Consider the following 25,263-nt stretch of genomic DNA (forward strand, 5'->3'; position numbering starts at 1 on the left):
GAAGAAGCTTCGTTCAAGCGCTCTTTGCATCCATAAAGAAGGCTTGTTGTAAAGTCAACAGAACCTTCTTACTGAAGCGTAACAATTGCTTGAAACAGAACAGAGCGGTTTTCACGGGGACAAGCAGGAAGAAACGACATGCACGAGCGCTGAAAACCGCGCTGTTCTGTTTCAAATATGTCTTGCCAACTCGCCCAAACGTCTGTTTTAACGAGTAACAATTGCCACTCGAACATGCATGGTCTCATGCTGTGCACTTGTGGCCACAAGCTTTACAGGGACAGACCCTGACGTATAATTTTATTTGTTGAATATATTGCAACCACCTACACAAAACAATCAGTGGCGCTAACAGTATAAGGAGGTCTAGGCATGCTTCTTTCAATAGCATGCAGGGCCAACTTTTGCTTGCAACGTGCACGACTGGAGCCTCTTATTTGAAAAGTGATTGCTTGTCGGCTAGCTTTGATGCTTTCTGTTTAAAACTGCGCGGAAAACTGAAAAGTGAAACGCAGGGACTGGTTAGCATGCTCGGTATACAAGGTGCCCCATATAAATTAAGCAAATGCATAAAACTGTGCCACTGCATTATATGAGGACGCGACAAAAAGCATGTTGTTGGTCCTACTATAGAGGTGGTACCCCAAATTTTATATTCTGTCGAATTGCATAATTAGCCTAGAATATTTAACCAGCGTCACAAGTCCATAGTTTAGGTTAGAAACTCGCACTGAGGATGTCATCTTTCTAACCCCTATCCCCCATCTCCAGTGTAGGGTAGCAAACTGGAGACTCTTATCTGGTTAACCTCCCTGCCTTTCCTCTTCATTCTTTTTCTCTCTCCCACTGAGGATGTTACAGAGCGTTCTAGGAAACTTCAGATTCACCATTCTTTAACTTGCCAGCTATTTCGCAACAAGTTATTTTCTGCGTTATGAAGAAAGCCTGCGAAATAGACAAAATTAGCGCTGCACTGATAAACACGATGTCGCAGGTTCGATCTGTGCCGCGGCGGCTACGTCCCGATTAGGGCGGACTGCAAGAATGCTCACGCACCCTACATTGGGTGCGCGTTAAGGAACCCGAGGTGGTAAAGATTAATCCGGAGTCCAAGTCTACGGCGTACCTCATAACCAGATCATGAACTTAGCACGAAAAGCGCCAGCTGGCCGACCGACCACTATTGGAAGAAGGAATTCTACGCGATCGACAGGACCTAATGTCACAAAAGGAGGCCGTGCAAGTGCTACTGCGCTTGTTGTGATCTACCGGCCTTTGTGGATTCTCTAACTGGAATGCCCTTCATCTGTGTGTCTGTGTGTGCATTTTTTTAGCGCTTGTCTCTCTGTCATCTTTCTAACCCATATCTCCCAACCCCAGTGTTAGGTGGCAAATCGGTTAACTGGTTAACCTCCTCGCCTTTAATCTTCATCTGTCTCTCTCTCCCTCTTTAACTTAAGAAAATAAAAGCACATGACTACCTGACTGTACGCCGCGATCACAGATGTATAGCGTTTCCACTAATTACCGTGCTATACCATAGTGACACTGTGGGTACGCAATTCACTCGCACAGAGCACCAAGGCTTTTTAAAATCTGTGCGAAATGAGCAGCATAGACTTTATAGAATGGATGTAAATGCTCCCCGATTAGCTTTCGGTGTAGATTGAAAGGTCGGTGTTTAAGCAGAAAGACGGCATTAGCATAGAACCTTGCACTATAAACCTGAAATGTTGCACCGGTCTATGGCGCTAACCTGTAGCACATTTGTGATTGCTCATTTGTTTGCGCAGACCATTAGTATGCGTGAACAAAAATATGCTAGGAGCGCTTTTAGGTACACAAGAGATATTTGGCACCTTTAGATCAGCGCAAGGCCTCGGAATTCGCGTATGAAACTCCAAGAAAGTCTTGCATTCAGTATGTCAAATTTGCAAATTACTATTCAGCCAGATGGCATGGGTTTCCAGTATAAAGCGGGAAGTTAAAAACGAATACTCAACTTAATCTGACTGATCGGGTGCACATCATAAAATAACACCAATAGATGTCTCATGTCTTGACCAGTCAATTAGAAAAAGTTTCTTGCCGTTTGAAGCTCGTGTGAGCTCCTTCCTCTCAGCATTCTTTTCTTTAAGTAATATCAAATGCAGCTATGAGGATGCAACTTGTGCAGTTGCTAAGTTTAACCAAGAAGTTAACGATCGTGTTGGTAGTTCCTTCTTTAAAGGAAAGGCTCAAATAATTCAAAATATACTGCTCCTCACTCGAAGCCCACCATCCTTCGGAGGTTAGTTTCTGATTATTCCTTCAACGTAGAGGAAGGACGTTAAACAACGTGATTTTCTGCATAAGGTAGTAGGTCTTACCTGTCAACGGTGGAGTGGGATGACGTATGCATCGCGTTTGTTGTCATCATAGTCGAGTTAACGGGGCAGAAGTCCGTAGTGACTGGCATTAGCGGTGCCCGTATTCCGTAATAGATCTTGCCAAACATTTGCCAGAACTGCAACGCCGTTGTGAAAAGCGTGCCTGCGACCACACCCTGTAAAGAGACAGTACACGAAAAGAAGGAATCAATGCACACACACAAAAAAGTGAAAAGCACGTAGGAAAGAATCTTAAATACCACTTTTAGATTACCTTGCTGTTCGCCCACGGAAATAGGAAAGCCAAAAGAAACATCCCGACAAACGGACCGGACGCTCCGTTGTGCATCACGACGACAACCTGGTCACAAAGATATGAAAGCATAAAAAATTTCGCCATTCTTTCTCAGTACCTTGATCAAAAGCTCCGTGAACTCACCCGAACTGCCGATCCCAAGTAGGGCACGATCATTGAGTAGATGGTCATAAGAATTCCAAAGAGAAATGCTGCAGCAAGAAATGAAGGCGTCAGTGAGAACCATTGAAAGGCCGAGAAGCTGAAATTGTCGGGTTTGCAATACGGGCCTGCGGGCCCAAGTTTGCTAGTTAGCGCTGACCTTTTGAGCTCGAGATACACTTCGGCCCAGAAAACTTCACTTGCGTTAGCAAAAATTTTTCACTGTCTTGCTGTGCTAATACAAACACGATAGAAATAGGTACACAGAAATATGTAGACTTGAAGCGATCACCAGTGGTTGAACAAGGGATGTCGCTAGAAGCAATGTTTCGGTAGGGTTCGCAATACGGCCGCTGTCCAAGACATGTCCGCTTGTCAAAAGGTTGGTTCCAGAGACATCCCTTCCTTGGCCACTGGTGATCACTGCAGTGCTGAAGATAGATGAAATCTGCTCCAAGCACACGTGGTATGTTTATGTCATCTGCTGTATACTTCTTTCCACTAAATTGATTTTTTTTTTTGAGCGGTGTCGATCAAGGTTGCTCTCGCGGTCGCAGCGATGTGGGGCCGAATTCACGCAGCTTTTATTTCGTAATTGGTGTTTACGATTGGCCGGCCGCTTTCGATAATCTTATATGTCCAACGTCAGGAGTGGCTCGCATCTGCTGTTGCAAAGAGTTCTATAAGTGTGCAAATGAACGACCGCAGTGAGAGAACACACAAGGACAGGCGCAGACTGCGCCTGTTCCTGTTTGTTCTTTCTCTGTAGTCGTTCGCTTGCGCAGTTATAGAACTATTTGCTAATATGCACCAACTCGCCCAACTAGAAGTTATTCTATGTTACAAAAACATTTAGCGTATGTACGCCTTTCCCCCCTTTAATATATGCCCAGCGCACCTCACCAGTGACATTGAAGGCAGTTTTTTTTTTCAGATAAGCGCTGTGTTTAACAAGGCGTTCTATTTATTGGACACATTAAGCTCGCAGGGCCTTTGGTCCACCTCGCTGATACTAATCGCACTTGTTCACGGCAAATCACTGCAATAAATTTACGTTTCTTCAACTTCGTTCGACTTCGCTGGGAAATATGAGAGACGTCAGCAGACACCACTCGGCATTCCAGTGGCCATGTCCTTATCTGAAATGGGGCCTGAGGCCGACTCCCTGCTCAGCCTTCTTCAAATTCACAGATGTTTTCTAGCCCAGAAAAGCAAGATATAAAAACGTTGAGCGAAATTTTCATATTACCGTTCCAACATGGTCTGCTAGCGAAATATGCACGGACGTTTTCTCCTTTAGCTTCTCATTGGTTGAAACATGGTAATAATGAGGCGGAAATACACGAAGGTATACCAGCCTAAATCTTGTCCCTGTCCTCTATGTTTTGCTCTGGTACATCCTCATAGCTTTGCTCAGGCATATATCATCATGGCTTCCCAACACGCCCAAATCTACATGGCACAGTCATACTGCTGTGGCCCCATATTTACGAAACAGTGTGGACTCGAAAATCTACCTCGAATCCATTGAGTGGAACACATCGCCGTCCCTCGAGTGAATACACCGCACTTCAGTAACTCTGACCTACCTCTTCTATTTTAAGGCTAGTCGGGTATGTTCGACTAATTCTCTAAGATCAAAGAAGTCGGTTATTAGTATTCTCGCCAACCGCTTTGATTCCCAAATCTGGAATTGCCGTAAAGATTTTGCACTAGACTCTCACTAAATATTGTCATCATGCTATGGTGAACGTTTGCATTAACCAAGTTCTAAGATTGCGGGCACTGGTTTCCCTATTTAAGTGTTGCTTGTCGCGGCAAAGAACTTTGCCAAAAAGCCTCGAATGCTCGGCAACGCCTGATAATGCAAAGTAATGCAGTAGTTATGCTGTCATACTACGTAAGCATGTTTCTTTCATAAGCTAAACATGATCTATTGCGTGAAGGCATCGGCCAGTTGGCCACTCATTTTCAGGCGGGAACAGCACTCAAGATACGGACAAAGGTGAAAGTGCATAGAAAACAACACTTTGCGCTAGCTGTTACTGGCAACTTATTTATTAGTGTGACAGGCGAACATTTAAACAGGCTGAAGGGCATTGTCAAAATAATAAAAAGAGCGTGATCAACATAAAAAGAGAGGCAGTAGGCGGTCACACGTAATTGTGTAAGCGCACTGTAAATCTGTAAATGCACCTGGTCATAAGTTTTCAGACAAGTATACGATTTCCCTGTATACTTGTTTCACTCAAGAAGGCTTGCAACCAATGCAAGCTTGAGTTAACAGCTCTAGTTAGCAGTTACAGTTATCAGTTATACTAAAAGTTTGGGATTATCTTTACTGTAACGAAAATACCTTTCGTTAAAAAAGGGGTTTTGTAAGACAGATTCCTCTAAAGTGGCACTAGGCCTAGGATTTTTGATAAGCAGGCGCAGCTTCAGTACTGTTCGGATTCGATCTCGCATTTTGAAACATTTGCCTTTAAGCGAATGATTAAAAAAGAAAAGTAATTAGCGAAAAAAATTATATGGCAGCGCTTTTCTTGTCCACTTTTCCAACGTTTCGTTCAGGTTCACGGCCACTGCCTCGAACTGACCAGGTTTTCCGTCTTACGTTGGGTCAATAAGCGGTTTCTGCGATTTCTAGAACGAAGGACCACCTGCACAAACATAAAAAAAAATTAAGCTGCAGAAATTCTGAGCATTGTCTACTAATGCTTAAGCATCCTTTGGCTCGGCAACCCGCCGTGGATGCTTAGTGGCTATGGTGTTCGGCTGCTAAGCATGAGGTCGCGGGATCGAATCCCGGCCACGACTGCCGCATTTCGATGGGGCCGAAAACACCCGTTTACTTAGATTTAGGCGCACGTTAAAAATCCCAGGTGGTCCAAATTGTCGGTGTCCCCCACAAGGCGTGCCTCTTAATCAGATCGAGGTTATGACACGTAAAACCCCATAATTCAATTAATAAATTTTGGCTCGGCTGCCACTTCACTTTTGCTTACTTATTTAGCTAGCTAATGCATGCCTGCCCATCGCTACCAATAATCTACTGTTACGATTATATGGGTTAAATTAGCCATTTATTTCGCAGAAATTTCGTCTCAACTCAGGCGAAACGCCGGCAAAACCATTCTGTCTTTGCCACACCAAACGTTGTTTATTTTTTTTTCTATTCTATGTTCCTTTTTATTGCGACCTTAACGTGGCGATGGCGACATGATTTTTTTTTCTAACGCCACCAATCATCTACTATTGCTCATTATCACGATTACATGTATTAACTTGACGAATTACGCATTTATTTTGCATATATAAGGTGGCACAGGAGGGACAGATTTTTTTCTGGCGAGAGAACCCTCACGCATTAAAATAATACCGAGTTGAATGCCGCGTTATTAAACGTTCCCTAAAAGGTTCTCATTTTGTACGTTGCTGGCAGTTCATTAACACTATGACGGTTGCGAAAGTTCACTTCGAAGCGTTACCTCTTGATGCCAAATTTTGATAAACTCGTCCCATGAACCGAACGAACCGCCGATTTCACCATCCAGACATTCAAAGAAATACATGCATCACTATTTTTGAAAAAGTTACTATTTTACAAGGAATCCGAGTACGCATAGATATTTCTCATGAGTTGTAAGTGCGAAAGCTTTAATGTCCTATTGAACGGCACTGAGCGGCCCTTGGAGTTGTGAACTTCTCGCGCTCAAACGAACGCGTTGAGACTCTTAGCCAACGCCTCTTAGACAACACTATAGTCGGATACAACTTTAGAAAAAAGGGGGCGTTTACTCCTCCGAGGCGGATGCACACGAACATCCACCAATGGGCGCGCACTCTGGACCGACTTTATGCGCCAGACGGCCGGTGACCCCGCCGTCGGAGAAGATGGCCGCCCGGGCTTCGAACTGGGCGAAGTCGCGTCAGCTGTGCGCGTCAAGGCCTCGTCACAGTGAATTCCCAAAGTGTTTGTGATTGCCTATCATGCCGGAAATATTACTGCGAGCTTACGATGCGGCATTTGTGCCGCGTGCGTTTATTCCAAGTCATGATCCGGCGAAGAAACATTGAAGCGAGCATTGCTGACGCTGCACTACGCTTTGCCTGAAAACAGGATCCCACGGCCACCGCTGCAAACACACATCCTGCTTGTTTGTTCCATGTCTGTTTTATTTCGCTCCCGAGTGAAGTTACGACGAGAAAAGTTTGCCAAAGTCTGGTGCCTACTGTTAGCGGCGGGTGTGTTCGTGTACTGTGTCGCTGAGTTTCTCGTCGGATGGGGTGAAGTGATGAAGCAAAACCATTCTCAGGAGAAATGAGAAAAGCGTGCGCGCATGAAACAAACCCTACGAGCGTCTCAACAGAAAATATTTGCAAAAGAAGCCTCCATCGCAAAGATTTGTCGCCGTCAACTTAGCGTGAACGATCGTTTTCAGTAGTGAGATGGCCGAGCGTCTAATGGCGGTGCTCGAGCATTGTGTGGCACCGTCGATTGATTGCTTTCCACCAGTGCTCACCGCGCGCGCAAGCTGTAGAATGCGTACTGTGGCACAGTCACGCATAAGTTGTGTTGCCAGCGCTCGATATGGTTTCCCACAACAGAGCTTCGCGCTGCTTTTCGATTCTCGTGATATGTTGCAATTAAAAATTCCCAAGACAGTGTTAAGAGAACGGTTTAAAAAAAAACATACGAGAAGGTAGGCACAGCAGCTTGTGAACCCGCTCCTATAATACCTCTACCCAGGTCTGTTTGTAAATGTGTGTATGTTTTCTTGCGTTTGTCATTTTTTTTATTTCCCACATTTCTTTATATTTGAGTTTTTCTTAGTTTTCTTATTTGTGTACCTGATTCCATGCATGTTTGCGCATACTCTTATTTCTGTCCGTTTATTTTATATTAGCATTTGTTTTAGCTAGTTTTCTTTCAGCAAAGTCTTTACACATTTTCATTAACGAATCTCATTCAAAGCACTAACTCCTGTACACTGCAGGGCTGGCCTCTTCCATCTCATTAAAACCTTTCTCACTGGTCTACCTCGTCTTCTCAATCTGCCTACTCGCTGTGTTTTCTGTCCTTGCTTCTTGTGTTGTTGCTTCAATGTGATTTTGATCGCCTATGAAAGCAGAAAGGTTTAGAGATACATTTTCTTAAAAGCATCATGTGGGTTGCACAGCAACTTTGCCTCTTACCTCTCTTCATGTTTATGCATCAGTACATGTGGCAGCTCGCCAGAAGTGCACATGAAAGGCTGCATATTGCGAAGCAACATCTTTCTATGCTGTTGCATTTTTCATGCATCCAGTCATAGTAAACAGACGGTTTCGCTGCCCATCGCATATGATGGTAAAAGTTTTCAACACGAATAACATTGTGCAGTGGGGAGTCATTTCCTGTCTGACGCTTTCGTCGTTGCAAAGACATTTTTCTGTGAATAGAGCCCAGCGAAGCAGCGCACTGAGAGCTTTTGCAACTTTCACCATTTATTACTTCACAAATGTCATTGTCTGAACCTGGCTGTCCATCACTATGCCGATGGCTTGTGAATTAAATAATTGCATCAATAAAACACATTCAACTTCACTAAGCATTTTTTTAGTACAAACAATGCTAGCAGAGCTATTCAGGGTGAATAATTGTGCTTACATTGGTGTTACTTGCCCGGTCAGATAAACAAATACAACAATGGTTGTGGCATGACTGTGATTTGCTGTGCAGACTGCGAACGGTGCCTTGCAAGCGTGCCCTCGACTACTGCTATGAATAGTTACCCGAATGAGTATATTGGGCCTAACTAAGCTAATGATGTTTGATAATTGTTCTGATTCGCAAAACTTGCCTGGGCCAGGTAACCAAAATAAGCAATGCCACCACTTGAATGTGTTTTTGCATGCAAGCTGCCAACAGTGGCTGTCATTTTCGCGTTGATTGCTGCCGTTTCCCCAACAGTGGCGACAGCATGACTGCGCTTTGACGTGCAGACTGCTAATGGTGCCTTTCAAGCGTGCCCTCGACTACACTCTAAGAAAAAGTTTACACCCTTTGGAGTGCCCCTTCTGCCACACAACAATAATCGTCATCTGCTTTGATGCGTTTCTTTTCGTTAACGCTGCGAGCCCGGTACTTTCCTGTAACGAACGGCATGTGCGTTATCAGCATGATAGCATTCCTGACAGGAAAGTAGCGGGCGCGGCGTTTTCAAGAAAGGAAACGCATCAAGGCAGATGACGATTATTGTGTGGCAGAAGAGGCACTCCAAAGGGTGTAAACTTTTATTAGAGTGTACTGCTATGAATGGCTACCCGAATGAGTATTTTGGGCCTCGCTAAGCTAATGATGCTTGATAATCGCTGTCTTCGCATTACTTGCCTGGGCGAAATAACCAAAATAAACAATGCAAACACATGAATGTGCTTTCGCGTGCAGGCTGCTAAGAGTGGCTGTCGATTTCACGTTGACTACTGCTTTTTCGTGTGAAGCTGGATAATGCCTGCCTGAAGGAGCATTTTGGGCCCCACATATTTATTCAGGGTTAATAGTTGTATTTGCATTCAGATTTTCCAGCATTTCAGCACGTTTCCATACCAATACTTATATTGAGCACGATCTGTGCAGGACATTGCTTTTTCAGAATTGAGCTTCCATTAAAAGGAATGTGTCGCCAAATGAACTGCTTAAAAAAAGGTCACGGGAGAATGCTTGTCTGCTGCGAACCCACCGGCAAAATTTGGGTAGCCCTAATAAGGCTGTTCTTTCGTTAATAAGAAGCTGTTATTCTTCATTGAGTGGCTCAATGCCGGACAGCTCGCAGTCGGAGTCGCTTTCTTCACTGTCATCTTCACCCAGCTGGATGATGATGGTTGGATATGGTCACTCCCAGATGTATCAAGCATGAACTTTACCTCCAGATCCACCACGTGGTGAATGTTCTTCTTCCAGTCTTCCGCCGTTACATGCTTGATTTTTTCCCTCAAGACGTCTTCGACCGTGGACAGCTTGAAATCTCTGTTGTCCGCAGCGATGCCATTTTTCACCTTTGCCCACACGAGCTCAATAGGACTAAATTCGCAGTGGTACGGTGGGAACCTGAGTACAATGCAACCGGCCCTTTCAGCTGCATTGTCTACGATGTAGCTCAGAAAGCGTGGCTTTACAAATGCTACCAACTCAAGCAGCTGCTTTTTAACCATCCTTTCGCTGTAGGTGATGTTTTTGCTTTTGAGCCACTCCCGTATTTTTTCCTTCTTCCAAGCTGTCGTCGGTAATTTCCCTTCTCGCCGGAAATGATAAGGTGCATTGTCCAAAACAATGGCGCTACCAGCAGGCAACTTCTGCAGAACGTTATTAAACCATCCCTCGAAGAGATTGCCGTCCATTTCTTCGGGGTAGTCGCCCGCTTTTTGGCCTCGGAATATATTTAAGCACCCGTCGACGAAGCCATCCTCGCTGCCGATGTGCGTCACAATCAGGCGCTGGCCTTTACCAGAAGGTTGTTTCAAACCCTTCGACAGACCATTTGCTCGCGCATATAGGTGTCCGCGCTTCTACACCACGGTGTCTGTCCACACGATCGACCGAGTGTGTCCCGCCGTCACCCATCCCATGTCTCGTCCAGGAAAAAGATCTTTCGGCCATCCGCCCGGTAGCGTTCCACGTCACGAAGGTAGCGATTCCGCCATTCAGCTATGTCATCTCAGTCGATAAGCAGCGAATTGCGGCTCCTCTTCTCGTGCTTGAATCCGACCTCGACAAGCAGACGACGCACAGTACACCACTCAAGTGATGAGAGATCCATACGCTTCGAGAACTCGTTAGTTATCTTCTCGACCGTCGGTAACTCGTTGCGGCGAAAGAAATCGTGCACACATGACCTCAGCGCGCACAGCGTGAAGCTGCCATACTTCGTGCTGCGTCTTCTTTTCTCCGCATTTCGTGGACGCTTTCGCGAAGGCGTCGACAGTTTGCCACCCGAAATATGCGATGCTTTGTCCTCCCTCATCACCTTGAACACTGTGCCTTCGCTGACACCGACCATCTCGGCGACAAACTTGGTCGTGGCCTCCACGCTGTGTTCAGGCTCCCTGTTACGCCAATACGTGTAGCAGTGGAGGATCATATTGCGTGAATCGCTGTTCGTTGTTCTTCTCTTGGATCCTTGGTGGTGTGGACATCGAGGCTACACAAGGCTCGTTTGGCAACAAAGAATCGCATTCCGAGGTCACCTCGTTGGCCTCCATGTCGGAAAACTCGCACGGAATGCCTTGCGCGAACTGGCGAGATTTCAGGCTCGCAAAAAGAAAGGAAAAAAATTTGTGAAACACAAAACCAAAAAATATAAATTTTATGCTATTTAACACCATGAGTGTTTATTTATTACGATGAATGAAGCATTTTTGTACCTTTCCTGCCTCGAGTATTCTCGCCCCAGGTTTGTAATGGTTGCGATAAATGCATTGTTTTATATAAGTACTTGTCCAAGAGCAACTGATTCATTTTAAGCTAGGAAAAAGAGTAGTAAATGTGCCGTGTACATGTAAACAAGCGCAAAAGCCATGTAGAGCTGCTCTTTCTACTTTTGTCAGTTGCAATGAAGCGAAAGAGCAGACGACAGGAAGCATTGTGGAAGGCACAGGGTTATCTTTTTGTCGTGATCCGGCATGTGCTGTAGCACATGAGAGCTCTACTAAACCAGTCATCAAAATACCAAAGTCGTTGTTTATACCGAGAATTGCGCGTTTCAGAAGCACGATTTTTTTTAGCGGGATTATTTTAGTCGCGGAAGCAATCGGTCGTCTGGGCGGAGCCAGCGGGGCCTCCCTTTTTTTCTAAAGTTGTATCCGACTATAGTCCGGCGCACTTCCATCCGTGACTTCGTGCTACCTTGCCCGAATGCGAGAGAATCTAATGAATCTAATAGAATCTAACACTCCAGAGTAAGCCGGGGTGATTTTGTCGTCACCGCTTTCGTCGTGCCAAGCTTGGCAATAGAAATTCCGCTCCAAGTAGCATGATGTCATGAAGCAGAGTGCACAGGCCTTCTATCAAGGAGGGGCTGATTTAGCCCAGTGTGTAAGACACTCGGCGTCTGAGCGTGGAGTCGTCGGCTCAAAGCTCACTACTGCCAATGCTTCTGAGGATTTCGAATTTATTCTGTTTTTTATATATTAATTTCTTTATAGCGAATGCCGAGGCGGAGTTAGAATGCACGCCAAAGGAACGCGCGGATAACACAGGCTTGCGAGGGCCCTCTCGCCTCAGGCAACACCTGGTGCGCCAGCGCCTCAGGAGGTGTTCGCTTTCGCCCGCTCTGCTCCGTCGAGGCGCGCAGGTGACGTGGCGTCGCAGCCGATGGGAATTTAGGTGCCGTTTCGCTGCTACAGACGCCGGCCTTTACAGTGACGTTGTATATGGCTATACGGTTACAATCTATTTTACGTGTTCATTCGCCAACAATACAAAAGGTTAGAGTGGGTCGATCCGGAAGATAGTGCAATAGGGACTAAGGAGATGTTTCTTGCAAGAGAATAGTCGAACGGCCGAATGCAAAACACAGCGGACGTGGGCGATGCAGCGCATATACAATGTGCGTGTGTGTTTTTGCTCCCGAAGAGGCGAAGCCAAGTGTATGCACCGCACGCTCGCCTAAATGGGCCCTGCCTGTGCCAAGGCAGCGTTCTGGCTTTCACTGCTGGCATGAGTGTGGTGCGCGCACGCATTAGTGTTTCTACTGAGCAGAGAGAGTGAGAGAAACGGGGTGGGGAAGGCAAGGAGGTTGACTGGAAGAGATTCTGGTTCGCTACTTTGTACTGGGGTAATGAAAGCTGGTAAGGGTAAATGAAAGACAACGAATAGCGAAGAAATAGAGCAAAGGCGCGAAAAAAAACAAAATAAAGAAGCTGTATAGCTGCGTGCATACCACACCAGGATACGTACACTGGTCTGAGCGGAGAGAACAGTATGCGTGAAACTAAATTTATGCAATAGTTTCTTTGGACGGGCTGGAAAAACGCCGATAATTTTCCTTCGGCCTCATATCGTCCGCTATCGAAGTACGATAATTGCTACACACCGCGCCCACTAAAAAACACGGACGAAGAATAGAGGCAAACATGAGCGCTGACTCACGACTAAAGGTTCCCCAAACTAACGACTAAACATTCCCCAAACTAACGACTAAACATTCCCCAAACTATGGACTAAACATTCCCCAAACCAAAAGCAAAGCAAGAATTATTAGTATTATTATTTGTTTTGAAAACATATACACATATACACAGGTATTAGGAAAGGGAAAGCGAGGGGCAGGCTGGCAACTGCCACCGGAAGGGGCACAACGCCTGCCTACTCTTCTGAAGGGAGGTGACAGCAACACAGAAATAGAGGATAGGAAGGAGGGGAGGAAAACGGAAAGAGGAAAGGAGAGCAACAGGACACTGCAACAGGACAAATCTAAAGACTGAAGTAGAACTCAGCATCCGGAATTAAAGTGACGCCGCGTCGAACAGCCTCCACAATTATCAACCACATCCATGGCTAGTTCGCTATGCGGCTAATTGTGTTCTCCACGATGAGACGGCAAGTAAAGCTGCACGTAATCACCGTTTCACCGTTAGTCGGTTCACAATATACACTATAAGGTGTTTGAACCCGCCACCTCCCATATTCGAAGGAAGAAGCCTTAGAACACAGTGCAGATCACACACAGTATAGGCCCGGTCACTGAAGGTCACGCTACTACAGAATGTTCAATGTTCAATGTTCATGCTACAAACGTGAACCTAAGTTAGTTACTTCTATAAAGGTTAGTAGGGCGCGATGGGCCTGATCACGTTTAGATGCACAGCATCTAAACGTGATGCAAAGATGTTTAGATGCTTTGCATCTAAACAGATGCAAAGCAAGAAAGCCGGCGCTAAAGCAAGAAGTCCGATAATTTTAACGATTAGATGCTTCTAAAAAATGCTTTTCTTTGGTTGTGTAGTGCGAGTGATGCCTGGATTACTCACCCGTCACCACATTTACTGATTAGGTATGCCTCTGAAATGATGCGGGCCTTTTCATTTCTATTTGTCCGGACTACGCGTGTGCGATTAAAAATGAGCTTGCAATTGCAAGCTTCTCAATGGGTGGCCATATGTGACAGACCAGCTTTCTTTAATCTGGAGGAATGTTCTTGCAACCGTTTGTTCACACACCTGCCCGTTTGGCAGATGTTACTAGATCCACTTGACAGGGGAATCTCGTACACAACAATGTTGCGGCACGCCACGAATTTATGTCTATGCTTTACCTTACATGAATTGTGCGCCACCGAATCTGACATTTGTGCTCGTGATTGCACAGCCTGGCACAGACTCGATCATTTCTTTGGATAAGAAAAAGCAACTCTAACGCCATAGCAGTTCGTGACGTTCTTGAGGTCACGTGCCAGCCTATGTACATAAGAAATAACTGCTGGCCTTTTGCGATCACCAATGTCATTTCCATCGCTTGCTCTTTCTCTGCTCCTTAACCATCTCGCTAGTTTTTGGGCAGTCGTCCTGATTCTGTGTTCGGGGTAACCAGCGACGGTTAGCCTGTTGACTTGATCGTTAGCCCCTTCCAGCAAGCGGTGCTGGCAAGTCTTTGTTATGGCGGAACGGAGGCAAGACAGGGCGATACCATTTTTTACAAATTTGATGTGTCCCGAATTATATGGCAGCAAAGGTTTCACAGCCAAATGTCTCAATGCCTTAGATTTAGAAGAATATGGTCTTCGCATTGGGGCAAAAGTGGCCTCCGCTCTTAGTAACATATTTTTAGGTTTTGTGGACAAAAACATTCAGGAGAAGCTGTGTGGTTTGGCCATGAAAATCTTCCGTTTTGTGGATGATTATTTAGTTCTGGTGGATAATACTGAGTCTAGCCAAGTGTACGTCTACATACTGAAGATTTTTCGCGAAAATTGAGTGGGACTGAAGTTTACCATTGAATTACATCAAAATATTACGCTTCAGTTCCTAAATCTGAGGCTAAGTTTTTTCAAAATCATGTGTGCTGGATGTACAAGCCCCGTTTGTGAAGCCTTTGCTGCCGTACAATTATGCAGGTGTACCGACTCGCCCAGCTAGCTACCATACGATAATTGCAACACCGCTAGCACGCTACTCATCAGGCAAACGTTGCGAGAAGCATTCAGTGCAAGATTAAAACTCGCTATTGCTATACATGTTTTACTTGCCGACGAAAGGGGCAACCTTTTTTTTTTTTTTCACTGCGAACACTCTGCTTTATACAGCTATAAGTTTACTCGAATAACGTCGCTGCAAATGAATTATCTACTTAGACGGCCAATCTTCGCAAAGAAAGAAGAAGAGAAAAAAAAGCAAAGCCCAGCAATTAATTCCCGAATTACTCTAGCTACATCAATTAACAAATTACAAACTCTATGGCTCATGTCTACATTAGAAAGTTGAAGGGAATCGACATCAAGCTCTGGTTCCGTGTTTATACATTTCAAAATGACCATGTAGACCCAACATGAGTGGTGTCAAATTATCGGTTCAGTTTACCTGATTACGCCTTTGTGCAATCCCCCTGTCAAGATGCAGAGCGGCGTAAAAACAAAAGAGAAAGAACGCTTTGCTATACCGCGTGGTAATAGGGGATAGGACACCTACTTTAATAGGTGTCCTGTCTTCCTGGTGCATCATAGTCGTGACGACTGCTGTGTAGTAGAAAATTATCTCCCTTACTTCATCGCGCATATTTTCGAGGTCGCGAGAATGGGAAAGGTAAACTTGACAATCGACACCCCAATGGAGAGGCGGCAATGCCAAGCAATTTCTTACTTCGAGGTGGAATTTCTAGTGAAGGAGCATTCTGAATGCAGGGGTCAGCACCCTCTACTAGAGATAGAGAAGGTTGGAATTTCTGTTTCGTTTTGGACGTGTGCAGGGTATCATAAGGTCTTCCTGCAAGTAAAAGGCCGGTGAATTGCGTGAGAATCTTATAACAGTATTCTGGTGTTCTTGATGGACCACTTTTCTTGGTAAATTACGCTCGAAAAAGTACACAATATGAAAACTGTACGGCAACTATCAACGCACCTAGTCCTTTTGTTAAGTGTCTGGCCGAGTGGTCTTCGAGTTTGACGAACGTGGAGACCACATCCATGTAGCAGACAGCTGCTTGAGAATTGATAATCGAGGATATCGTACTGCAAGAAGAATAACAGCGGCGGGTTTAATGGCACCCACTAATAGACAGCTATTGCAAAAGCGAGATATAGACTACTGAAATGTTCTCGCATAATACCTCGTGGCTGCGCTGACAACGCCGGTTAGGAAAAGACCAGAAAAACCTGGGAAATGAAAGAGATGTTCCTTCACATAGTAAGGCAAAATCTGAAAAGAAAAACAAACTTTAAAAAGTGCATTACTGTAGTACTTTGTCGAACGTTTGTACCAGGGTATGTACAGCCCCTAACACATACGCCCAGAATGCAACAGCTGTGCGTTCGGAGTGCCTTTTCGCCGTCGATCATGTAGGCCGCTGGTGCAGGACAACGTGCTTAGAACATGTGGTGCCAAATGGGTTGGTCAACACTATTCGTACGTCTTGCTAAGCAACGGATCTTTTTTTCCAATAACGCTCTGTGCACACGCTTACTCACGCTCCCATTTGCGTCTAAGTGGGAAAGCCATTGCCAGAAGGCATTCGACGGGCCGGGGAGCATGGACGAAAAATATTTACTCCACATTGGACAGTCACTGCTCTGTAAGTTGCTACAGTCGCAGTAGTGGGAATGGCGCCCGCTTTTTTTTTTCTTTTACACAAAAAAAGTTGCACAAACGAATACATTCACTGAAGAAAGAGATAGCTGCCGTGCACGCCTTGAACTAGGAGGAATCATAGTGGAACCTAACATTAAAACGCACGTATTAGCAACCTTATATATCGCTTTCATTGATTACGAGAAAGCGTTCGATTCTGTCGAAACCTCAGCAGTCATGGAGGCATTGCGGAATCAGGGTGTAGACGAGCCGTATGTAAAAATACTGAAAAATATCTATAGCGGCTCCACAGCCACCGTAGTCCTACATAAAGCAAGCAACAAAATCCCAATAAAGAAAGGCGTCAGGCAGGGAGATACGATATCTCCAATGTTATTCACAGCGTGCTTACAGGAGGTATTCAGAGACCTGGATTGGGAAGAATTGGGGATAAAAGTTAATGGAGAATACCTTAGTAACTTGCGATTCGCGGATGATATTGCCTTGCTTAGTAACTCAGGGGACCAATTGCAATGCATGCTCACTGACCTGGAGAGGCAAAGCAGAAGAGTGGATCTAAAAATTAATCTGCAGAAAACTAAAGTAATACTTAACAGTCTCGGTAGAGAACAGCAATTTACAATAGGCAGCGAGGCACTGTAAGTCGTAAGGGAATACATCTACTTAGGGCAGGTAGTGACGGCGGATCCGGATCCTGAGAAGGAAATAATCAGAAGAATAAGAATGGGCTGGGGAGCATTTGGCAGGCATTCGCAGATCATGAACAGCAGGTTGCCATTATCCCTCAAGAGAAAAGTATATAATAGCTGTGTCTTACCAGTTCTCACCTACGGGGCAGAAACCTGGAGGCTTACGAAGAGGGTTCTACTCAAATTGAGGACGACGCAACGAGCTATGGAAAGAAGAATGATAGGTGTAACGTTAAGGGATAAGAAAAGAGCAGATTGGGTGAGGGAACAGACGCGAGTTAATGACATCTTAGTTGAAATCAAGAAAAAGAAATGGGCATGGGCAGGACATGTAATGAGGAGGGAAGATAACCGATGCTCATTAAGGGTTACGGACTGGATCCCAAGGGAAGGGAAGCGTAGCAGGGGCGACAGAAAGTTAGGTGGGCGGATGAGATTAAGAAGTTTGCAGGCACGGCATGGCCACAATTAGTACCTGACCGGGGTTGTTGGAGAAGTATGGGAGAGGCCTTTGCCCTGCAGTGGGCGTAACCAGGCTGATGATGATGATGAGGATGATTAGCAACGGTCACTTCTACAAAGGTGCGTAATCTGTATTGCGGTGTTTATAGCCGAGTTTTTGGTTGTGAGGGGTTCTCGCGTAATGCTTTTGAGCTCGCTATGTCCCTGCCTGTTGTAGTGAAAACACCAGAATTTGATCAATCTGCTGCTGGCCGGTCTTCGTCTTCTCAGTCGAGGTTGTGGTCAAGTTATCCGACAGGAAATGTTGATGCACCTTTCAAATCATGGTTTGATCTTTCGTTGTCGTACACGAAGAATGATCTTCACGTCGCTACCATCATATCGATTACGCGTAAGCATAACGTAAGCATAGGTGTAAGCATAGACGTAAACATAGACGCAAGCGTAGACGTAAGCATAGACGTAAGCATAGACGTTTTCATCTGTGAGAGCGAGAAGAGAACCGTTTCTCTGGACTGTAGTGCGGGAGTTCAAAGGCACGCGCGGCAGCTTAATTCTGCTATGTTATCGCGCGGGGGGGGGGGGGGGGGGGAATCACGCGCACTTAGCACAGCCCAGAGGGCATTCTGGCGATACTTAGGGCACTCTCCTTAAAGATGTCTGTAGAGCAGAAACGAAGACACATTTTAGCACGAGCGACGCAAGAGAAAAGGAAGCGAAATGATGCCCCGAGAGGCAAGTTGATACAACGCTATCCCCCTTGTCACCGCCGCAAGGCCACCAATGACACAGCGGAAATAAGCAGCGTGACATGAAAATTTAGTTGAAGCGACGGGCGATAAAGGAATGACCATTGGAAAAAGAGGCACTGACCTTCGCCGTTTTTTATCAACGATACTGCACCACGCCATGAGCGCCTCGGCAGTTGTCATGACGCAAATGCTTGCTTTATCGCCTCGTGCGACCTGTATAACTCACTACAGCGGCTATACTTGCTGCATATAGAGCAGCGTAATTAGCGATTACTTGGCAACGATGCACCGCTTGCTCAGAAGCTCAGAAGCAAATTCCTTTGGCTTAGTGACCTCGACTATTCAGAGAAAAAAGAGCGCTGCAGCAAACGCAGGTCAGGCGCTCTAGACAATGTTTCTGGCGGACTGTACAACGTCGGGCACACTTGTCTAGAATGCGGGAATGGCATGCACCGCCGAGTGTGTGTCATGCACGAGTGCCGGCTTTTGTTTATAGCCTGCTTCTATGCATCTATTAGGAACAGACTATCGGTATAGAACCTCGAGCACTCCTGACTTTTGGTGCATAATGACATCATAGATATAGTATTTTGCTGCAGGAACAGTTTTCACGCTTTTGGGGCGTATCTTTGTCCATCAACAATAATTTTCATCTATATTGCTCGCCTTTCTCTTCATTAACGCTGCACGCCCGGTACTTCCGGGCCCCGAACGGCATGCGCGTTCTCAGCGGGACATAGAATTATTGAAAAGTGGCGAGCAATAAGAAAGTAACGAGCGCAGCGTTTTTAAGAAGGGAAAACCAAGAAAGGCAGATTGCGATTGTTGAGCGAAAGGTAGGCCTCAAAGGGCGTAAACTGTTTGTAGAGTGTTGATCAGTCGAGGAGATTGAGATGAATGCGTTAGCACCAATGTGGCTGTGTTTATCGCGCAGCGCGAAACGAAAGTATAATAGTGTCCTGCACGCCCCGTATAGCGCATGCTCGGAAGCAGTTTGTCTCAAGCAAGCGGGTTGCCGTAGATGGCGCCAAATGTACACCCCTGCTCCACTCAAAGGGAAGTGTGCACGCCGGGGCTATACATTTCCTGTGTAAAGCGTTCACCTATAAAGCCACCACAGGCAAAGGCAGCCTAGTATACTACATACCTCGTCGTACTTCCCGATTTCGCCAGTCAACACAGGATCGCAATCTCGGTACCAGTAAATCAAGGCCATCGCCATCACTCCGATGATGATCATGTAGATGATGTTCAGAAAGACTCCAATGCACATCGTCCTGCGAAACATCGTGAGAGAGAAGTCTTAAGGGAAAGGCAGGGAGTATAACCAAGCTGAGCTCGGTAGGCTACCCTGCACTGGAGAAGGATTAAAGGGGATTGAAAGAGGAGAAGGAAGAAAGAAGTCACAACTTGCACTGTTACACACGCAAGCGTTCATCGATGAGTCACAGGCAGTCATACAGGCTGGTGCATTTCTAGAAACGCACAAGCGCCTTTGTGGGCTTGCACATAGAAGATGCACAAGGCCACGGGCCCAAGATCTTCTCTGTGAAAGGCCTGTCGTCTAAGTCCCCCAAATCTATCTACCGGGCACTCCTCTCATCTTCGTATGTGGGGCAGTCACACAGGAAATGTTTGGTCGTTTCTTCGACGCCATATGTGCTGCAATTGAGACTGTCCACCATTCCAATTAGGAATGAGTAGGTGTTTGTAATAGAAACTATTACTCGCAAGCGGCACAGTATCGTTTCTGCCCGTCGGTTATAAGCAAGTAAAAGTTGCAATGTCATATGCGGGTCCATGACATATGGGCGCAACGTGAGAGTTCATACAGTACTATATAGGAAAGTTCACGTAACCCATTACACAGAGAGCATGCACGGTTGCGTGAGAAATGAACATATGGAAGAGCCAACGAAATCATATTTAACCGACGCTGGTATCACCAAGTGCACGCATCTCCTTTGAGCGCATGTGTTAGCGTCGTGCTCTGACTGCACCGTGCCTTTACACGTCATAGTACAAAGGGCTTCGTCTCATCATCGCGTTACCGCTAGGGCTGAGATACCTTATGCGCGCATCACATTGAACAAATGGAGCCGTTACATTACGCCTGCAAAGACAAACAGTATTGTTACGAAAGGAAATAACTTTCAGAAGAGTAATATGCCCTTGGCCTTGTTGGTGCATCTCTGACGAACGAAAAACAGCGCGCGCAGGCACGAAAATGGGCAATGAGGCAGGAATGACAGCAACAGCGCTTAAGTTGCCTTTATTTGTTCGATAACCTGGTCTAATGCGAACAGACGAAATCAGTGCCACCGAATAACAAATTATCGGAGTGGTCTGAAAGCTGACTGTACGACATGAAATACAGACGTAGTACATGCCCAAAAGAAAACCATAACTGCGTCCGCATAATGCCTCACGCTTTTATGCAACTCATGCGCCGCAGTGTACGCCGGTGCTTTGGCGGCACACAGATGCCTGAAGACAAGGTACAATATCGGACTACGGTAAGCTGTATCTTCTAGCGGGCCTGCACAAGTATCACGTTGACTTATCTTGAACTGCACTTTTTTGTCTCCGACTGCTACTAAGTCGAAGAGAGCGTACAGCCGCTATAGATTACCGGATTGTATGATCTCGTGCTTTACCTTTGCGCCTCCTTGAGGTTCCTGGACGCCATGTACCTCTGGACGACACTCTGGTCCATGCCGAGGCGGAGGAGGTTGTGGACGAGCAGGCCCAAAAAGCACGACCAAAAGTTTTCGTCATTCGTGAAGTCGAGGTTCATCCTGTGTGATTTATGTACAATCAAGCCCGCATTTCGTAATCCAGTTGCGGAAGCCGCGAGCAGATACTATCCAGCATATCGTGCGCTGCATAGACACCTTAAAACATGCCTGTTGCAGGCATTTTGCTTTCTTACTTAGTTTTGAGATCTGCTGACTCCGCACATTTAGCGATTGGCTGTGTGGCGCTTAAGGCAGAGAGCAATAGTTCTCTTTGAGCTGCTTAATGATTTCCTTCTTTTTTAATAAAAATTTCCTTTTTGTCGTGATTTATTCATTGACTAAAGCACAAAGCAGTAAACAACATTGTTTTTCATCTTGTGTTAAAATACATTTCGCGCGGCGTCATAGCGAATGTGCGTGCATCACTTTACTATGCTGTCTACATTACCTGCGGCTAACCAACCGCATGCTGCCGATTATACGCTGCTTTTACGGTCAATACGGGATGCAATGCAAGCTATTGAGAGCTAAGGCATTGAGCGCTTTGTTTAGTCACAGCGTCTGTAGATTCCACGTGCGTTTGTAAGTGACAAAACAGGAGTTAGAGCACAATGAAGGTCTGCCTGCTATCACTGCATGGCAGAAGGCATGGCAGAAGGCATGGCAGAAGGCATGGCAGAAGGCGTTGCATGGCAGAAGGCGTTGCATGGCAGAAGGCATTGCATGGCAGAAGGCATTGCATAGCAGAAGGCATGGCATGGCAAATTTTCTCGGACGTCAGGCGCATTAGCCAACCAAAAAAAATTATGGGGTTTTACGTGCCAAAACCACTTTCTGATTATGAGGCACGCCGTAGTGGAGGACTCCGGAAATTTCGACCACCCGGGGATCTTTAACGTGCACCTAAATCTAAGTACACGGGCGTTTTCACATTTCGCCCCCATCGAAATGCGGCCGCCGTGGCCGGGATTCGATCCCACGACCTTGTGCTCAGCAGCCCAACACCATAGCCACTGAGCAACCACGGCGGGTATTAGCCAACCAAGGATTTCTGTCTGAGGAGGGGGGCTCGTCGTGGCCGGGGCTTATGGAAGAAGCAACAACGGCGGCGAGTGTTCTTTTGATACCTTCGATCTGGCCGTTCGATTGCGGGTGTTTTCGTGAGACAGAAGCGTGACGAATTTAATAATGACGCAGTAATTTATCGAAAGGCTCCCGATACGAGCGGCGTGCTGCGATCCGTGATCAACATTCGCGCAGTGCCATTGCGGAATACGATGTGCTTCCATCACAAAGAAAATGAGGCGAGTTGCAGATGAGTCGCCGACGGCTTGAACTTCTGTCCTTTTGAACCTCAATCCGCTTGGTAAGGTAATCAGTGGCGACTATGAGAAACCTGTTGCCCCGCCAGGGGCGTGTGGTAGCGTTTCGAGATATTCAAAACCCATGGCATCATCTGGTGGCAGGATTTGTTGTCAAGGTATCGCCATCGGTTGAGACGGTACCTAGCAGGAGGACACATAATGACACACGCACGCTCACCTCCCTAGTCGCCAGGACGGATGACATTGTCCGACAAGTGCTTTCGTTTAACCAAGGCGAAAGGCCGCAGGTGGGCAACTTATTAACACCGACAACATGAAGCCCGGCTATTTCAAAATAGAAGCTTTCAGAATAGTTCACAGCAAAAGAAACTTACCAACTCTACAAATAGATAGATAACTTGACATAAAGTTGCAAATGTCTGCAAATTGAAAATCACGCTCAATGCAGAGTCGGCGCATGGCCCGAGACATTCACAAGTACTCTCTGCGGCGCGTAGTGGTGCATGCTTGGCGGCACGACGAGAAGCCAGGAAGGGTTTCTTGTAGTTCGGTGAGAAAGAATGCCGTCACGGACTAGTATGATAATAGTGAGCCGACAAACAGCGACCACTGATATGCTAACAGGATTAAATTCTACTCTTAGTTCCGCAAAAGGTTACAGGAAAATAAAAATGAAGGTTGGGAATGAGACGCTGTTAGAAAAAGAAAAAAAAAACCGAGGGAGCCTAAGCACTTCTTATGGATTGTGAATGCGAAAGCATTAATCTCTAATTGAACGTCACTGAGCGATCCTTCGAGTTTTGCGCTGCGATTAATGTTTTCGATATTTCCTGCGGAGTATGTTATCCAGTTTTGCTATTAAATTGGTGCGGGTTATTAGGCTGTAGAGGGTAAAGCCCCGTATCGCTTGTGTATGGCCAGGGCGCGGGCCTCCCTTCGCTCTGCGTGGTGCACTGAGTGCATGTTGCGAGGTAGAAGACGTATGGTGATGCTGCTCCGGATGGCATGGGGTGAGCTCACAGTCTGAGGCGGCGGATGGCTCAGAGGGGCAGAAAGCCCCAGGTGTAAGAGAATGGACCTCCCCGCTTCTGTAACCGCCAGCCTTGTTCGCTGACTGGATAAATGTGCCTCTATCAGCCCCTCGGCCGTGTTGTGAACACCTAGTCGTGGTAGGGGTTCTGTGGACGTACTGATTGGCAAGCCCATCGCCTGCTTATATGCTTTTCTGATCATTGTGTTGATTTTCTCGAGTTCCGTCGTGTTGAGAAGTGCGTATGGAATAGCGTAAGTTATTCGAGACATGACGAAGGCTCGGACAAGCCGAAGCGTGTCCGCCTCCCACATGCCTCTTGTCTTGGTTGTTATTCGCCGGATCATGTGGGTAACTTGGGCTGTTGTATTCTTAAGCTTTTGAATTAATATTGTATTGGTGCGATCCGACTGGAAAACCATTCCCAATACCTTTACGCTCTGAGACGGAACGATGGCGTGTCCCTCCAGTTGTATGTTGATAGTGGGCGAGTCGGATGTGTGCTTCTTTCGCGGTGAGACCAGGAGTAGCTCCGACTTTTGGGGGGCGCAGCTGAGCCCGCATGACTTAGCATAGTCGCTCACCACGTCTGTAGCTTCCTGCAAACGGTTCTCCATTTCTCCGATGGACCCTGTGGACGACCAGATGGTAATGTCGTCGGCATATAGGTCATGCCGGATTCCTGGGCACGCAAAGTCAATTTCACCGACATATAACCCGTGTTATTCTCGTTTTTTACATCTGTGGATGCCCGCATCTTTGCGGAATATTCAGCATCGATGGAGCGTGGATTCATGCTTCTTGGCGCAGTTGGGGCATCAAGGTACCTCAGCTTCGCATGCCGAACGCAAGACAAGTCTGTAGATGCCGGCTATGAGACCAGATTAAGCGCTGACATTTGGTGCATCGTCGCGGAGATGCGGATGTTTTAAGAGAAGCGGTAGTGTGTGTAGCCTATCATAGCATGCTCGTGGGTAGTCTCCGCAGTAGCATCCATACGAACGCTTTGGGACTCTCCCAAATGGCGTACGGATTTAACGATCGCGGAGAACGGTTATATCCTCTATGCGTTCGCTGGCTTCATTGTTTGTTGACTGCACGTAGTTGTAACAAGCAATCAAACCTTTCGGTTACCCTTATAGCTCTCGCTCACTGCATTTACGGAGTGTGCATTAGTAGATATAGGACGAAGGACAGTTGTTAGCCTCAATCAGTTTTTTTTTAACTCTTGCTATACAGCCGCTGTCGGTTTCGATCAGCGTAGCAACGACCATCAGCTCATTGCCACCACTTGCTAAGGCATATCCGGTTTGGCGCTTGCTTTCAAACGGCCTAGATGCCGTGCACAACAAGGGAATACAGCCCGCACATGAAACATTTGTCGGCATGTATGCGTTTTCAAGCAGCTGGAGCACTTCCGCGCCCGTGGAGACCAGCAGTTGCTTGCAGATCCCATACTTGCGCTCTGGCATTTCGCATTCCGGAAGTCGGGGGTGAACAGTTGTTCCATTCCCTTTAGTGCTGCATGTCATGTCAAGCGCGTATTTTGGAGGGCAAGCTGTGTGCGGGTAAAGATATTTTCTCACTGCTTTTTTTTAACGGTTTTGTCAACAACGCTCGAATTTACTCGGTGAGCCTTGAGCGCTGCTGTACATAATCGCG

At 46.3% G+C, this 25,263-nt stretch overlaps 2 protein-coding genes across 4 annotated transcripts in view; one reads left to right on the forward strand and one right to left on the reverse strand.

The window, feature by feature from the left end:
- LOC135914970 (zinc finger CCHC domain-containing protein 24-like) overlaps positions 1-25,263 on the forward strand; it is a 360,258-nt gene that overhangs the window by 233,585 nt on the left and 101,410 nt on the right. The gene's annotated exons all lie outside the window — the stretch shown is intronic.
- LOC135914969 (sodium-coupled monocarboxylate transporter 2-like) overlaps positions 1-25,263 on the reverse strand; it is a 161,911-nt gene that overhangs the window by 16,875 nt on the left and 119,773 nt on the right. For all 3 annotated transcript variants that reach the window (XM_065447908.1, XM_065447909.1, XM_065447910.1), the window contains 7 exons: positions 21,166-21,306; positions 19,656-19,785; positions 16,127-16,215; positions 15,919-16,028; positions 2,809-2,876; positions 2,644-2,730; positions 2,370-2,545 (listed from right to left, as the gene is read on the reverse strand). In XM_065447908.1, coding sequence (XP_065303980.1) covers positions 2,370-2,545; positions 2,644-2,730; positions 2,809-2,876; positions 15,919-16,028; positions 16,127-16,215; positions 19,656-19,785; positions 21,166-21,306 — 801 coding nt within the window. The remainder of the gene's footprint in view (positions 1-2,369; positions 2,546-2,643; positions 2,731-2,808; positions 2,877-15,918; positions 16,029-16,126; positions 16,216-19,655; positions 19,786-21,165; positions 21,307-25,263) is intronic.

This window comes from Dermacentor albipictus, unplaced genomic scaffold, assembly GCF_038994185.2.
Source record: "Dermacentor albipictus isolate Rhodes 1998 colony unplaced genomic scaffold, USDA_Dalb.pri_finalv2 scaffold_11, whole genome shotgun sequence".
Taxonomy (NCBI): domain Eukaryota; kingdom Metazoa; phylum Arthropoda; class Arachnida; order Ixodida; family Ixodidae; genus Dermacentor; species Dermacentor albipictus.